At 39.3% G+C, this 17977-nt stretch overlaps 1 protein-coding gene across 1 annotated transcript in view; it reads left to right on the top strand.

Annotated features, from left to right (window-relative positions):
* The window catches only part of LOC124789872 (ATP-dependent RNA helicase abstrakt), a 155733-nt gene that overhangs the window by 50271 nt on the left and 87485 nt on the right, over positions 1-17977 (top strand). Inside the window, exons 4-5 of the mRNA XM_047257387.1 lie at positions 10650-10785; positions 15205-15414. Of these exons, the coding sequence (XP_047113343.1) occupies positions 10650-10785; positions 15205-15414 (346 nt within the window). The remainder of the gene's footprint in view (positions 1-10649; positions 10786-15204; positions 15415-17977) is intronic.

Below are 17977 nucleotides of genomic sequence, written 5' to 3'. Positions count from 1 at the left end.
GGTCTAAGGTGAAAGGTTAGGGCCCATGTACCACCATGTTTCATTTCCTGTTACTACCTCTGAAACAGGTAGCCCTTTGGCAATCACAATTTCAGTTAATTACAACACAGATTGAATAAGATATCAGATCTCAATAATAGGGCAATAAAGACAGGCAGGCATTGATTAAATAAGATTTTCAGCTAACCCAAATTATGAAACAGCTCTTAATTTAATCAAAAATGGAACAGGCAGGCGTTCACTAAAAACAGCTTCAGTTAAGTAAAATTACCAAATAGAAAACAGAGAGGCCTTCATTGATAACAGCTTCAGTTAAGTGGAATTGCCAAATAGGAAATAGGCAGGCCTTCTTTAATAACAGTTTCAGTTAAGTAAAATTATCAAATAGAAAACAGGCAGGCCTTCTTTAATAACAGCTTCACTTAAGTAAAATTACCAAATACAAAACAGACAGGCATTCAAGGATAACAGCTTCAGTTAAGCAAAACTCACCAGATGCAAAAACAGCAGGCTTTCTTCACTCAAAAGATTAATCATGTGATAATGCATATGCAGTTCAATAAATAACATCAAAACTTGGCTTTTGTTTTCACAGGTTTCCACCTTAAACTCAAGTACAAGTGAATTCCAGTTTTAATCAATTCATTCTTGTCGACAAGAACTACCCCACAATAACAATTTACACCACATCTAACAGCTGATGAACTGCTGGTCACTAATCACAACAGAACAACACAACATATAACTACTAGTGCCCAATGCACCACTTTAACTGTACACCATTACACACTATGCTCTCTGTATGCCATATCATCAGCCCAAACTAGTTGTTTTTCGTGCAGCAGAGCTTAAATAGCTTAGCACACCTTAATATTGATACATTCTGAAGTAAGCCAGCTTAGCTGTGCTGACTCTGCATAGACACCACTTACGCTAGGTTTATTTAATCGTATGGTGATTTTATACAATGTACAGTTGAAGTAATACAAGTGATTTTATACAATATACATTTGATATAAGACTAGATTAAACCTTAAAGTCTGTGTTTTTCAGCCAATTAATTAAGTTGGGTGTGAGAGTGAACAAGTCGTCGGGAATTCCAGGGTATGAATGAGGTGGACAGCGTTGGGCTAGATGTTCAATTGTCTGCTCTTCTTGATTGCATTCACACATTGGTGAACTGATCGTACCTGAAGTAGCTACAACAACCATGTCCAGTACTTAACCTGTTGAGGTGGCACCAGAGGTTCCTCAGTAGGTCAAAACCTTTTGGCTTCTTTGTGGGATCAAGGTGATGGGCTCTTGTTCCCAATGTTTTTGTTGACAATTCATGCTTCCAGCTTTCATTTAGATCAAAACCATCCATGATGAGTTGTCCTGCAGTAACACTTGCTGGTCTTCTTGATTGCAATCGTTGCTGTGGCGGATGACAGAATTCCTGGTGCAGAGGGTGATGCATAGATTTTCTTGGCCTCCCTCAGTAGAGCTTGTTTCCGCCTTAAGTGAGGTGGAGGGATGTGACTCAATATAGGTTACAAGTGGCATGGAGTTGATTTGATGGAACTGGTAATGCAGCACATTGTGTCATTCAGTTTTGTGTCTACCTTCTTCACATGTACTCTTTCCAACCAGACAAGTGCACAGTACTCGGCAGCAGAGTACACATGACTGATGCCAGTTAAACGCAGACAGTCAGCAGAGGTTCCCCTGGTGGTACCACTGAGTTTATGTAGTATGTTGTTCCTTGCAACAAATTTATGAGAAAGTTTGGTGATGTGCTCTTTGTAGCTCAGGGCTCTATCTAGAGTGATTCTGAGATAATTTGGGAAAGAATTGTACCTCAACTTTTGTCTGTTGAGCGGAACTCTTGGTTTGTAGTTTGCAGCGTGATTCGCTAGATGGAAACGAGATACTTCAGTTTTTGATGTGCTTGGGATCAATCTCCAGGTCTTGAAGAAAGTTGACATCTTCTCCAGATCCTCTGTAAGAATTCACCATCTTCGAAATTACTGCTCTGTGCTACCAGTGCAATGTCATCAGTATAGATGAATTTAGTTGATGTTGTGGTTTGTAAATCATTAATGTATAAATTGAATAGTGATGGGGCTAAAACAGATCCCTGTGGTAGTCCATTATTTAGTTTCCGTTTGTGGCTTTTCGAGCTGCCTAGAAACACTTCCCCTTGCTTTCAGCCGTTCGCTGTACCAGCACAGCAAGGCCGTTTTGGTTAATGTTACAAGGCCAGATCAGTCAATCATCCAGACTGTTGCCCCTGCAACTACTGAAAAGGCTGCTGCCCCTCTTCAGGAACCACATGTTTGTCTAGCCTCTCAACAGATAGCCCTCCGTTGTGGTTGCACCTATGGTACGGCCATCTGTATCGCTGAGGCACGCAAGCCTCCCCACCAACGGCAAGGTCCATGGTTCATGGGGGAAGGCTGAAAGCAAGGGGAAACTACAGCCATAATTTTTCCCCAGGACATGCAGCTTTACTGTATGATTAAATGATGATGGCGTCCTCTTGGGTAAAATATTCCGGAGGTAAAATAGTCCCCCATTCGGATCTCCGGGCGGGGACTACTCAAGAGGACGTTGTTATCAGGAGAAAGAAAACTGGCATTCTACGGATCGGAGTGTGGAATGTCAGATCCCTTAATCGGGCAGGTAGGTTAGAACATTTAAAAAGGGAAATGGATAGGTTAAAGTTAGATATAGTGGGAATTAGTGAAGTTCGGTGGCAGGAGGAACAAGACTTTTGGTCAGGTGATTACAGGGTTATAAATACAAAATCAAATAGGGGTAATGCAGGAGTAGGTTTAATAATGAATAAAAAAATAGGAGTGCGGGTTAGCTACTACAAACAGCATAGTGAATGCATTATTGTGGCCAAGATAGACACAAAGCCCATGCCTACTACAGTAGTACAAGTTTATATGCCAACTAGCTCTGCAGATGATGAAGAAATTGATGAAATGTATGACGAGATAAAAGAAATTATTCAGGTAGTGAAAGGAGACGAAAATTTAATAGTCATGGGTGACTGGAATTCGTCAGTAGGAAAAGGGAGAGAAGGAACCATAGTAGGTGAATATGGATTGGGGGGAAGAAATGAAAGAGGAAGCCGCCTTGTAGAATTTTACACAGAGCATAACTTAATCATAGCTAACACTTGGTTCAAGAATCATAAAAAAAGGTTGTATACCTGGAAGAATCCTTGAGATACTAAAAGGTATCAGATAGATTATATAATGGTAAGACAGAGATTTAGGAACCAGGTTTTAAATTGTAAGACATTTCCAGGGGCAGATGTGGATTCTGACCACAATCTATTGGTTGTGAACTGCAGATTGAAACTGAAGAAACTGCAAAAAGGTGGGAATTTAAAGAGATGGTATCTGGATAAACTGAAAGAACCAGAGGTTGTAGAGAGTTTCAAGGAGAGCATAAGGGAACAATTGATAGGGATGGGGGAAAGAAATACAGTAGAAGAAGAGTGGGTAGCTCTGAGGGGTGAAGTAGTGAAGGCAGCAGGAGAAAATATAAAAATGCTGTAAATGAAGCAGGCAAAAAGGAATACAAACATCTCAAAAATGAGATTGACAGGAAGTGCAAAATGGCTAAGCAGGGATGGCTAGAGGACAAATGTAAGGATGTAGAGGCTTATCTCACTAGGGGTAAGATAGATACTGCCTACAGGAAAATTAAAGAGACCTTTGGAGAAAAGAGAACCACTTGTATGAATATCAAAAGCTCAGATGGAAACCCAGTTCTAAGCAAAGAAGGCAAAGCAGAAAGGTGGAAGGAGTATATAGAGGGTCTGTACAAGAGCGATGTACTTGAGGACAATATTATGGAAATGGAAGAGGATGTAGATGAAGATGAAATGGGAGATAAGATACTGCGTGAAGAGTTTGACAGAGCACTGAAAGACCTGAGTCGAAACAAGGCCCCGGGAGTAGACAACATTCCATTAGAACTACTGATGGCCTTGGGAGAGCCAGTCATGACAAAACTCTACCATCTGGTGAGCAAGATGTATGAGACAGGCGAAATACCCACAGACTTTAAGAAGAATATAATAATTCCAATCCCAAAGAAAGCAGGTGTTGACAGATGTGAAAATTACCAAACTATCAGTTTAAGAAGTCACAGCTGCAAAATACTAACGCGAATTCTTTACAGAAGAATGGAAAAACTGTTAGAAGCGGACCTCGGGGAAGATCAGTTTGGATTCCGTAGAAACGTTGGAACACGTGAGGCAATACTAACATTACGACTTATCTTAGAAGAAAGATTAAGAAAAGGCAAACCTACGTTTCTAGCATTTGTAGACTTAGAGAAAGCTTTTGACAACATTAACTGGAATACTCTCTTTCAAATTCTGAGGGTGGCAGGGGTAAAATACAGGGAGCGAAAGGCTATTTACAATTTGTACAGAAACCAGATGGCAGTTATAAGAGTCGGGGTGCATGAAAGGGAAGCAGTGGTTGGGAAGGGAGTGAGACAGGGTTGTAGCCTATCCCCGATGTTATTCAATCAGTATATTGAGCAAGCAGTAAAGGAAACAAAAGAAAAATTTGGAGTAGGTATTAAAATTCATGGAGAAGAAGTAAAAACTTTGAGGTTCGCCGATGACATTGTAATTCTGTCAGAGACAGCAAAGGACTTGGAAGAGCAGTTGAACGGAATGGACAGTGTCTTGAAAGGAGGATATAAGATGAACATCAACAAAAGCAAAACGAGGATAATGGAATGTAGTCAAATTAAATTGGGTGATGCTGAGGGGATTAGATTAGGAAATGAGACACTTAAAGTAGTAAAGGAGTTTTGCTATTTAGGGAGTAAAATAACTAATGATGGTCGAAGTAGAGAGGATATAAAATGTAGACTGGCAATGGCAATGAAATCGTTTCTGAAGAAGAGAAATTTGTTAACATCAAGTATAGATTTAAGTTCAGGAAGTCGTTTCTGAAAGTATTTGTATGGAGTGTAGCCATGTATGGAAGTGAAACATGGACGATAACCAGTTTGGACAAGAAGAGAATAGAAGCTTTCGAAATGTGGTGCTACAGAAGAATGCTGAAGATAAGGTGGGTAGATCACGTAACTAATGAGGAGGTATTGAATAGGATTGGGGAGAAGAGAAGTTTGTGGCACAACTTGACTAGAAGAAGGAATCTTTTGGTAGGACATGTTTTGAGGCATCAAGGGATCACAAATTTAGCATTGGAGGGCAGTGTGGAGGGTAAAAATAGTAGAGGGAGACCAAGAGATCAATACATCAAGCAGATTCAGAAGGATGTAGGTTGCAGTAGGTACTGTGAGATGAAGAAGCTTGCACAGGATAGAGTAGCATGGAGAGCTGCATCAAACCAGTCTCAGGACTGAAGACCACAACAACAACAACAGAAACACTTCGAGTTCCTTTCACAATTTCTCTACTTGGTACAACTTGCAGTAGCTTGAAAATCGATCCTTGTCGCCATACACAGCTGTCAGGTTGATGAAGAAAGCTGTTGACTTCAGATGGCCTTGAAAACCTTCTTCAATATGGGTAGTTAGGGCAAGAACTTGATTGGTGCAGCTGCATCCTTTTCTGAAGCCAGCTTGTTCAGGAGGGGTAGTGACCTCGACGAACGGTGCTATTCTGGTTAGGAGGACTTGTTCCAAAAGTCTGAATGTACAACTGAGCAGTGCTATAGGGCGGTATCTTTCAGGGCTGTCTTCTAGGTTGCCAAGTTTGAGAGTGGCTATAACTTTCGGCAGTTTGAATTGTCCGGGAAGTTGGTTCTCTTTGAGTATGTAAGTGAAGAGCGAAGTGAGCCAGCATACGCAGTGTGGGCCCATGTTCTTAATAAATACATTATAGATGTTGTCGGAGCCAGCAGCCCTATCGACTTTCAGTTGCTTGACAGCATTTTGTACTTCCACTATGAAAAGGGCCTGGAAAATGGCTCGTTTCTTGGGGCACTGTGATTGAGGTTAGAGAGGTTACATTTTGTTACTCTGGTATGATTCTTGTCTCTCTTTGCCCTTGTGAGGTCTGTGATCCGGTTGGCAGTGAGGTTGGGGCTCAATTTAGGATACGGCTTTTTGAGGTGTTGCTTGCCAATTAGCCCATTCAAGACTCTCCATGCTTTCCTACTTGCCTTGGCAAAGTTCATCTCTTTGAGTGTTGCTTCCAATTTCTCTCGTCTGTTCTTGTTTAAAGAGTGTAGTAGCTGTGAGCCCACTGTTTGATTTCTAGAACTTCGGTATTCTTGATATAAAGCCTCACTTTCTTGGTTCCATCCAGGCACATATTCCTTTCTGTAACCCTTAGGAATGTTTGACTTAGCAGCTTTGATAACTAGTCTGACGAATTCGTCGTAGTTTGTTTGCTGTTGTCTGTAAGTTCTTTGCAGCATAGTTGGAGTCAAGGTCTTTTGTGAATCCATCCCAGTTAGCTCATTGAAAATTCCATGTGGATAGCGGCATTGAGTTTACAAGGGGAATTTTTAAACCAGTTTCTGTCATAACAGGACGGTGTTGGCAGTTTGGGAAGTTACACAGAACAGTACGAGTGGCATTAAGTGGCTGGTCTAGCTGATCTTTGGACACAAATACCAAGTCTGGGTTGTAATCCTTATTCCAGCATGCAGAGTGGTAAGTTCCCTTGTCTTTCACATCAAAGACCAAGTGCATGCAAGTAGTTTCTGCTATTGAGCTAGTGACTCCCCATTGACATTCACAGTGTCGTACTGCCAATCCATGTGATGGCTGTTAAAGTCTCCAGTCTATATACAAGGGTGATCAAAACCCAGCAGAACTGTGGAGGTCCAATTCACAATTGGAGGCTTGTAGAGGTTGACAATTATTAAGTCATTTATCTGGATTTCTATTGTGTAGATGTGGTTAACTTCTGTAGAATCAATTACATGCACTCCTTTAGGCTTGACTTCACATAAGTGGCTATTCCATTTTGTGGATGGGGGATAGCTTTGACCAGTGCATAACCAGGTATTCATCCTCTACGCTGAAGATCTTACTCATCTTTGGTATGTGTTTCTTGAATGTTGACAACATCAATGTTAAGTTCATGCAGTTGTTTCTGTAGATACTCACATTTGGCAGAGCTTATGCCTTCAATATTAAGCTGCATAATATGAACTAGGTGTTTCTTGTCTCTAGTTGGATGATCCTGAAAAGGACAGTTATTAGTTATGTTTGCGGACATATTGTATATCACCTATGACACTGTTGCTCGTTTAGCACCACCCAGAGGTCACATGTAGGGTAATTTAGGTTATACCTACGGACATGAGCAACGTTCGACCCCTAGATGACTAATCAGTACACAATCCTAAGGGAGTGTGATACACCCACATGTGACTTAGAATTAGGGGGAAACCCTACTGGGCACAAGAAAATTCCTTACGCTCATACTTTTAAATTAATAAAACAACAATGGCAAATGGTATCAAAAGGCCATGCCAGTTGCGCTTTATCAAATCGCAAATCATCAGTTCTTTGCTCACACTGAATGTGCAAACACACTTCCTAATATATTTCACAAGGGTACATACAGTGTAATTCTTTCCTAGGCACTACTGCTAATGGCGCGACCCTCTGCTTTTGTCACTGTAGTGCTGGGGGGGAGGGGGGGGGGGGGGGGGAAGAAGTCTGAACAAGGATATCAAGTACACTCTTCCACAACTAGAACACATGCATAAAATCAATATTCATGTTCTGCCATAGGAGTCTAAAACATCACTGTAGGACACACACACACACACACACACACACACACACACACACACACACACACACACACAGATTTCTGTAACCAATAGTGAACACTCACCAGAACAGCAAGGCCAAGGAGCTCACAGTAACAGCAACAATGCAAACTGCACGCCGCTCCCAATTCCACTGACCGGAGCATGTCTATGGAAAACTACCACGAACTATGGTGATAACACTACACTAAAACATTTACTAGCAGACCTGTAGGGCGACACCAACCCAATTATCTCAATATAAGTGAACGGTCTCTGTTGAGTAAGTGGGTATATGTCTTTGCTTCAACAACCCCGCACTCTATTTAATATCCTCTGATCAAACCAACAATTCAACAAATTGTGTGGAATCCACAGGGTGAAAGCTGCAACAATGTGGTCATGGACACCAGCCATTAACACCTGGGTGGCAAGTCTACACATGAAGACAGCACTCGAATTCAGCCACACATACAAATTGGCCCACAAATATGACCAGCAACCACTCACCGGACTCCGTGCCCAAGATGCTTGGGCAAGTGCTCGCCTTACTCGCTGGGCGGACATCTCACACCATCCTCCTCACTCTGTTACCATCACCAAAGTGCCGCGCCACAACACACCTCGTCCCCATCAACAACCTCGAGCAAAGATCTTAGTGGCCTCAAACCAAAGGGACATCACATGACAGATTGAGCTAATGGTACCAGCAATTCGAAATGTGATGCCAGCAACACTGCCACGGTTCACCTTGCTAATGGTCCAGGTATGACCTCCAGCTGGCTCCCAACAAAATATGCTAATTATTATTACCAGAACAAAATAACAGTTTAAAAGTTAATAGAGGAGAAGAGTCGCACAAATCACAACAAAAAGTTTCCAGAGAAACAAATATAATTCACTGATTTCCGTTAAACCTTGCCAAGGCCATTACTTTTTTCAAATAGCACCTGCAGCTAGCTGGTGGCTCCACACTGTGCTATGAGACTGATTCCCATGACATGTGCACATTCGTTAAACTGCAACAATAGCCAAGAAAATCTGAAATTACTGAATCAAAATTTCTCATGCACAAAATGGACCACACTTTTGGATTCTGTCAGTTTTGTCTACTGGGAGAAAGTACTTGAGTGATTAGTCAGGATCACTTAATCCTGATTTCATATTGTCAACACTCTTAAAACTCAATCCCCACAAGGCCCATTACTTACCTTTTTACACTGACAAGGGCTTTCAGCCAGCTCCTTCATTTTAAAAGCTGCAAGCAGCTCCCGAAATTTATTTTAACATTTAGCAATTCCAGACAACCCACCATGGGAACAGAAATCTGGAATTTCCACTGGGCATTTTCTGCTCACAGTAACAGCATTCTTCTGGAAGGAGCTTCTTCCTGCCAGCACTGTTCAAAGTTCGTTTCCAACAGCTGCTAGAAAATCTGTCATCATGAGAAAATCACTCACCCTTACTTAAGTCAGCCCAGCAGAGCTGGACCACAACCCATTTAGGACTGAGTAAAGCCTGACTCATCAACTCCTGGCGGATAAAGCCCTCTTCCCCAGATACTGCAAATTGGCTCTAATATCACTAGTAGCCAGAGGACAGGCACACATATGTGTCAGGAAATGCAAAATTTGTTCTGTGAGCTTTCACTGTTAACTTGTAAAGGTCTTTTTTTCCCTGCAGTCCCTTTTCATATTAAAGCAGTGCCACCTAAGTGTAGAATACTTGCCGAGGTAGCTGTGTTTCTCTTCCCAGCCATACCCCCACACCCGCGCACCACCCCTCCCTTCTTAAGCAGTACTACAACTCTGAAATTGTGCCAGTAAATTAGTTGCAGTTGAAAATACATAAGCCCTTATACATTAAACTTCTTTTTGGCATACCATTCTTTTGCATACTCAGTCGTTTTTGTTTATTACTCAGAGAATGTGCCTTTTGTTTCTGCAACATAGTAACAAGCTCACAAAAATCTAGACACTGAATAGCGCATGATGTGCACTGTGGTTGTTGCCATTTTATTGCCAAGCATTGTAACATAGTCATTTTGTTGACTGTGTCACGAAATTAACTATGAATTGCATATTAAAATTTCTCTCCAGTGACAGACCTGATGTGATGATGATAATACAAATTCGAGGCTGAACATTGTTGACTCTGTGAATATTAGATATTGTAGCAATGTGACTACAATAGTAGTAGTCAACCACTTAATGATTTGTAAATTTATTCAACATGAGAACACAGTAAAAGCAAAACTTCACAAAGCAGGGCATGAAAAAAAAAGGAAAAAAGTCCAAGAAGACAGACAAGTCAAAGAGGAGAATACAAAACCAGCAATTGTGCTTTGCAGTGGTCAACATTCGCCACACCCCTAATTTTTTCAGTTGTTGTGTACAGGCCTCAAATGGTACAGGAGTAAATGATGCTACAGAAACACTACACACAGACTGTAAAACATTTTTACACCATGTTATTTCTGAATCCGTAGTATATCAGATCACAGTAAATTGGTTTTTAACTGTATCTATAACCATGGGATAAGATCTGATTTACAAAAGACTGTAACAACAATAGATTGTTAGCTTAATTGATGCCTGTGTCAATGATCAATAGCAGACAGGTTGTAAAAACTAACCATAAATCTGCATTCTGAAATAGGTGTAAACAGACAAACTTCTTTATAATAGAAGCTTCATTGGAAGTAGGCTGAAAACATGTAAGATTATAATATTTAGTGAGATATTTGTGTTGTGTGTGTTTGTGGGGGGGGGGGGGGGGGTAAATTTGTTGTGGCAGAGGTTATACTGTGTAGAATTTTGTTCTGTTGAACATTCTACCATTAACATCAGTGTTCCTTTAAATAAGTTTTTGCATAATACTTTTTTTTTTCAGCCAAGAAGGAAAGTGCAATGGAGAGACAACTTAAGGAGGAAGAGAAAATATTGGAGAGTGTAGCAGAAAAAAAGGCTCTGATGGGTGTAGCAGAACTGGCAAAAGGCATTCAATATGAAGACCCAATAAAAACAAGGTAATACTTTAAAAAGATGTAGCACTGCTATAGAGACATGTGTTTTCAATAATCTCACAGATCAATTGGCAGCAGCACCATAAAATAGATGTTGAACTTACCCTATTGGATCTTCTGTGGATTTAAGTATCCAGGGTGCTGTACAATCTGATCTCTCGCGAGTATTTTTGCTAATATGTTATTTTTGTAAGTGCATTTTGATCTCAGACTATAGTTTTTCTGGAGTAAAAGAAAACTACTTGTCTACCCTACTATTTCGTCCTTTACCTGTATATTCCAGCGAAATGGCTCACTCATTCAGAAAAACTTAAAATTTTTCAACTAAATTGGAAACCAGTGGATACTTGTGATTAGTGACAGTTGAATATTCAAATATAAGGGGCAGCAGTCAGTTGCAGAATCTGTAATTTATTGCAAATCAAGATTTCAGCTCTAACACAATCATCAACGGCACATTACCAGAAGAATCGTACAGGCATAATCATGTCAGAGCATAAACGTGATTCATTATGACATGGCTATACCTACATGACTCTTCTGGTAATGCACCAATGATGATTATGTTATAATCTAAATCTAGATCTGCAAAAAATTATGAATTCTGTGACTGACTGCTGTCCTTCTTTACATTTAAAATTTGTTGCTTATTGCTGTGTCTTTCTGTTTGCTGGATTCCATTTCTCACTGTAAGTGCAATATTTTGTGCTTCTATTGATGCTTAGTTCTATGTTTTCTACCTTGTTAATGAAATCTTTGAATTGAAACTGGATTTTTGTGTAAATGTCACACAATAACTGTGTGCAAATAATTAACCATTTCAAATATGTTTTGCAAGTGGCAGACCATTAAGCCAAATTTGTGAGTGTTGATTGTTCTAACTCAACCGATATGAGAAATGTCATTGCTCTAATGGTTTTATATTGGCAAGTCTCATATTTTCTAGTTTGGTGATGGGCGAGGGTTGCTTATATTTGTACATGCATTTATTGATATATGCTGTTGTGCAAAAAGCATTAAAAACTAAAGGAGCAAAAATTATACAAGTGTTCCAGGATTTCTTTAAGTGTATCAATCAGAAACATAGATAGTAATAAACAAAACTAAAGACATTCCAGATGTAATACCAGAAATGATGTAAAAAGCCAGTCAAGATATGAAAAATGGAAAGGTACTGGAGACAGTGATGTTTCAGTAGAACTGATTGAAGCTTGAGGCAGTGTAACACAAAGGGAACTTGCAAAAATGTTTACTAAATTTCCACAGAGGAAGACTGTTCCCCAAATTTGAAACAATACTGTAATTATTGTACTTCATAAGAAAGAATGTAGAGATTAAGAGATGTAAGCAGATTGCAGGCACGTGAAATGCAGTTCCTCAGAAGTGGGATAGGAGTAAGAAGGAGAGATAGGATGGAAAATGAAAGGGTAAGGGAAAAAATGAAGGAGAAACCCTTGCGGAACAGGATAGAAACATCAAGGCTATGATGGTGTGGGCACTTGAGAATGGAAAAAAAGAGGATTTCCAAGAAGCTACATGAAATGGAGAAGTGAAGGAAGTGACCAAGGGGAAGACCAACAGAAAGGTGTGGAAGATTATGTTAAAAAAATGAGGACTGGACCAGAGTGAACTCAGAAAGTTGGTGGGGAAACAGGATTAGATGGTGAGGTTTATGTTCCTAACAGACCGAGCCAAGGGCTGGAAACTATTGAAGATGATGATGGTGATAGGAAAGAAAGAGAGAGAGAGATTTTTATTACAGAGACTATTCTTATACTGTCTGGATTCTGGATTTCATTATCTGTATGTTCTTGTGGTGGTATATCACAGAGCTACAGTACCTGAAGGTGTAATAAAAGATTTTACAGCTGACATCCGAATTCCCGACAGTTTTAAAGTTACAACATAGTTATAACAAACTCTATAATACACAAGATACTGAGATTATCACCAGCAACATAGGGGAAAAAACATTGGATTGTTGTCGGAAAAGGAATACTCTAACTTTAGAGTGGATGTGGTATGCTAGATCACCTGTAATCATGGAGAAGATTATAGGCTGGAGAAATGGTTATGAGCACCACTTAGTCTGGTGTATGTTTTTGCTCAGTTTTCACAAACTATGTACTAACAGCCATTAAGAAACAAAGCATTGACTCCATTAATGTAAGTATACAGGAGAACATATATTTAAAATGCCATAGCTTCCGTTAGACTTCATCAGAATAGTGACAAATTCAGAATTGAAAGAAGAGTCAGGAAAAGAGATTCTATGTTCTAAGTAGTTCTAGAGGACATTTTTCAGGTCCTTAGACATTGAAATAAAAAAAAAGCAACAAATGTCAGTAGAACACATCCAAACTACCTTAATTTTGTTAGTGACATTTTACTGTTTTCCATTAATACAGATAAACTTCAACAACAAATAGATGGCTTTACTAGAGCAAGTTTAAAAGTGGGACCAAAAATCAAAGCTAAAATAATGTATAACCAACACATGAAAACACAATGAAAAGAAAAGAGTAGAAGTTAAAAATGGCATCATAGAACCAGTTGAGTGGTTACTTACAATGGTCGGAATGGTGTTAAGAGAAAAGGAGTGTGGCAGGTGGGAAAGAGTAAGACCTACAGGGAAAGGAGGCATGTGGAAGGTAGTGAAAGGCAGGAAAGGGGTAGGCAGATAGCTGTCAGTGGCATTTGCAAAATGAGGACTGATGAAGGTGGTGATCATGAGAGAGAGAGAGAGAGAGAGAGAGAGAGAGAGAGAGAGAGAGAGAGAGAGAGAGGCAGTAGGGGTGGGAAGTGTGGGTCAGCTGAGTACAACTTATGGACATGGGAAGAATGTTGTGGAAAGAGTGAATGTAAGGATAAGTATAAGTTAGTGGAAAAGAGCTTAGGGAAGTACAGAACAGGGAGACTGCAAGAATGGGGACTATACTGAAGGGATAGTTTCCAAGTTTATAGGAGCTGAGTGGGGGTTCCTAATGGGCCAAGTAATAAAGCTGCTGTTAAATTCATTGGTATTGTGGTGTTCAGCATGTTAGTAATTGGATGAGTAGCTTGAAGGATAGCCACAAATTGGTGAGGGCCATTCCTGTGGACAGGCAGCTGATTAGTTAGTACCCCATATAGAATGCAGGACAGTAATGAGTGATGAGGTGATTCCATAATGTTGGAAAAGGGTTATCTTACCCCACTACTCTCTTGAATGTAATCTCAATTAACAACTCGTTCTTTTCATATTGTTTAGAATTTTAATATTTGCTCAATTATTTATTCATTCAGTTATTTATTTGCCTCCATACCCGAATAGTTAGCATCATGCCTTCAATATGGAAGGACCCTGGTTCGATCGCCATTACATCCTTGGATTTTGTTGAATAGGGAGGTGTGTAATGGAGTCCATTCAGTGTCAGTGAGGCCTGGAAGGTTTGGCTACATGCTGATCACTTATCCCACAACCATAGATTGCTCTTTGTATTGCCTTGTAAGCAGCGGTTGACTAGTTGGAACATTCCTGTGACCTTAATCCATGAACAGTGTTTACATTACTATTTTCATGGCTACACCCTCCCCACCCCCCCCCCACCCCCCCCTCTCTCTCTCTCTCTCTCTCTCTCTCTCTCTCTCTCTCTCTCTCTCTCTCTCTCAAGCGTATCTTTGAATTTTTCCTTCCTCACTTTTTTCTTCCTTCCCTCCATTCCTTAATTCAATTATTCAAGCCACTTCTCATGCCTTCTCCTTAAGGTGTCACTGTGTTCCCATCTGCCATCTCTGAACTGAAGATGGCACAGTGCTCACCATTACACTCTTCTTCTTCTTCTTCTTCTTCTTCTTCTGCCTCCCCTTATCCTAACAAGAGTAGTTTCCTTTTAACCATAGGGTCTGACTGACTGACCCCTATTTCCCACCTTCAACAACAAATCCCCTCCCACACCCCCTCCCCTCCCCAAAGAAGGAATATCTGAAATCCAAAAGCTAGGAGGAAAAGTTTCTTGCAGTAGTAGTAGTAGTAGTAGTAGTAGTAATAGTAGTAATAGTGGTGGTGGTGGTGGTAATGTGCCTCCTAAAGGCGAATTCCCGGCATCATTACATTTCCTTGTTATTTTTGCAGGTTTGCAATTTAATTTTCCACTTAATACAGTACATTCCATTTCGTAAATCATATAGAATGGTAATTTCAGCAATTGTTTTTTTTGCTATGTTATTTATTGCTTTTATCTTGTATAATTACTTACAACCAATATTTTGTGTGTCTTTTGTTTTATCAATGCCTTAACAATTCTTTCATTTAAATTATATACTCCATTAACAGTCACTTTCCATAAAGTGTGCTGTGTGTTTATTGGATAAAGTAGATGCTACATATGTGCAGTCAGGTCCCTTACTTTTTTGAAAAGAATATTGTGTTCTACTTTGCAGTTGGAAACCACCACAGCATGTCTTAAGCATGTCAGAAGCGAGACACGAGCGTGTTCGCAAGAAATTGAGAATTCTAGTTGAAGGGGATGATGTACCACCACCCATAAAAAGCTTCAGAGCAATGAAATTTCCTCGTGGTGTTTTGGCAGGACTTGAAAAGAAGGGCATCATTAAACCAACTCCCATTCAGGTCCAAGGGATACCCACAGTGTGAGTGTTCATTTTTTTGGATCCAACTGAGGTAACATTTAAACACAACAAACAACTTCTTTCAGTTAAAGACAGTGTGACCTACTTTAAAGACATGTCACAAATGTTATACAGGGTGCAAATGATGTGCATGGTCTCATAAGTAAGAGAATTTTGATTTTACTGTAAAATTTTAAAAAATTCATCATTGTAAAATGTGAATATTTCAAGACACTATATTTTGCTAAAATTACACATTTTTCATCCTTTATAATTCTGCTACTTCAAAAACGGAGCATTTTACATGCACTGGATTTTAGAATGTGGGTTTGACCATATCTTTTGTACATGGATAGCAGTATTTTCACTTTGATGCGCCCTCTAGTAATTTTAATGATTTTCTCCACAAACTGGATTATTTTTTTAGCAATGTAAGCCAGTGGAAACATGATGCAATTATATGTGGTGACTTTAACATTGATTTTGTCATCCAAAATAGAAACAAGGAGACTTTGCTCAGTCTTGTAAAATCTTATAATGTGCATCTGTTGGTGAATGAACTCACCAGAAAAACACTTATTTATTTATTTACATTTTCTTTGCAGGGAGCCATCACAATGGTGGCTTTTTCAAAAATCAGAAATAATAGTATGACAATGATACATTTACAAAATGTGTTACATACTATGGTTGATGCATCTTATATCTATTTTATACATTTATTACTTTACACCTCGTATACTACTGGTTCATGTTACAGTCAGTGTCTTCAAATTCGGTGAATGAATATACCGTATTTACTCGAATCTAAGCCGCACTTTTTTCCGGTTTTTGTAATCCAAAAAACCTCCTGCGGCTTAGAATCGAGTGCAAAGCAAGCGGAAGTTCTGAAAAATGTTGGTAGGTGTCACCACAACTAACTTCTGCCGTTGAATATATGTAGCGCTACACAGGCATCCTTTGTAGGCACAAAGATAAATACTGGCGTCAAAACCTCTGCGTCAGTAAATAAAATTAAAAAAAAAAATTGGAAGACAAGCTTTTTTTCTCCGCCCGAGTTTCGAACACTGCATTTTCATACATTATCCAACGAAGTAAATACAAATTCCGTATTGTTCATCTTCGAATGTAGCAGAATTTCAATGTACTACGAAAATCCGACTGACAAGACTGGGATTTTTGTCAATATGGCCAACTCTACGTTCTGAATTTTTTCCTACCTGTGAGAAGAGATGGTTGCTAATAGGAACCTGATGAAATATGAATCACATGCAGTATTCTCTTCACCATACGAATAATAAGAATATAAACATTTTGCCATGTATTCTTTCGTGTTTGCTTCTATCTCATTTAAATCCTGTCTGCCTAATAAACTACGAAACTAGAGTGAGACAACAGCAAACGCGGAAGAATACACGTACCGTGTCATGTTTATATTCGTATTACTCTTATGCCTAATAGTGATACAGTCAGAAATGAAGCACGGCAACTGACTAGATTTTGAAATCTAAGATGACTCATTTCTGTGCAGAATTTGATGTACTACAGAAGCGGCCGCAAAGATTTTCAAATGGAGAAAAATTTTCGCCAAACTCTCGTTCAGAACATGTTCTATCATACGCAGTCTATTATTTGGTTCTTGTTGATCATTATCAAAGAAAGCAGCATTGTAAGTAACAACAAATAGCAGTCTCTTGCCATTGTTTCACTAATGAAACGATTCCTCTCTTTTTTTAATTGTAGGCGGCAGTAGCGCGCACAAAAGCAAGCCATGCCGCGAGCAGCGACAGGCCATAAACATGCACTATCAGAATGCGACAAACAATGCATGACACAGTATAGTAATGCATTTTCAGCTTCGAGTGACTGACATAAACACCTATAACATAGATCAAAGCAAAATAAGCAATCGATTCAAACCAGACGAAGCACGTGAAAAAGGAAGGGTATCCGTATAAATACGGACGGAGCGCCTGACGCATAGCAATGGCTACCTGGTAAAGCTTAACTGCTAAGCTTACAACTCGAACCAAACTACTGTAGCTGTATCGTCATTCATTCAACCTAAATTGTGTCTCATATTACAATGGACCAACTTTGTTTCGATTTGGAGGTTCAGCCTAAAACTTTTCTCTCCCCTTGAATTTCGAGGCTCAAATTTCAGGTGCGGCTCAGATTTGGGATTTTTTTTTTTTTTTTTTTTTTTTTTTTTTTTTTTTTTTTTTTTTTTTTTTTTTTCCAAGGCTCATTTTTCAGGTGCGACTTAGATTCGAGTGCAGCCTAGATTCGAGTAAATACGGTAAATAATATTCTGTCAGAAAAGATTTTAATTTTGGTCAATATCATTCCCTATACATGTTCTTTGAGAGCTTGGTAGTTCATTAAACCAAATAAAGCTAAATTGATATATGGAATTTGATCTCTTATTTTTAATGTTCTTTTCTGGAAATAGTTAACTTTTGTGTTGTAACCCTGTACATCACTGCACTTGATAAATTCCATTAGTTGGCTCACAAAAACAAAACTAATTGAAATACTTATACATAATAATGTATTGTTAGGTATTTTTGCAGTACAGTCACTT

The sequence above is a fragment of the Schistocerca piceifrons genome, chromosome 3 (genome assembly GCF_021461385.2).
Source record: "Schistocerca piceifrons isolate TAMUIC-IGC-003096 chromosome 3, iqSchPice1.1, whole genome shotgun sequence".
Taxonomy (NCBI): domain Eukaryota; kingdom Metazoa; phylum Arthropoda; class Insecta; order Orthoptera; family Acrididae; genus Schistocerca; species Schistocerca piceifrons.
The sequence above is the reverse complement of the archived record's forward strand: the minus strand, read 5'-3'. Positions and strand labels throughout refer to the sequence as shown.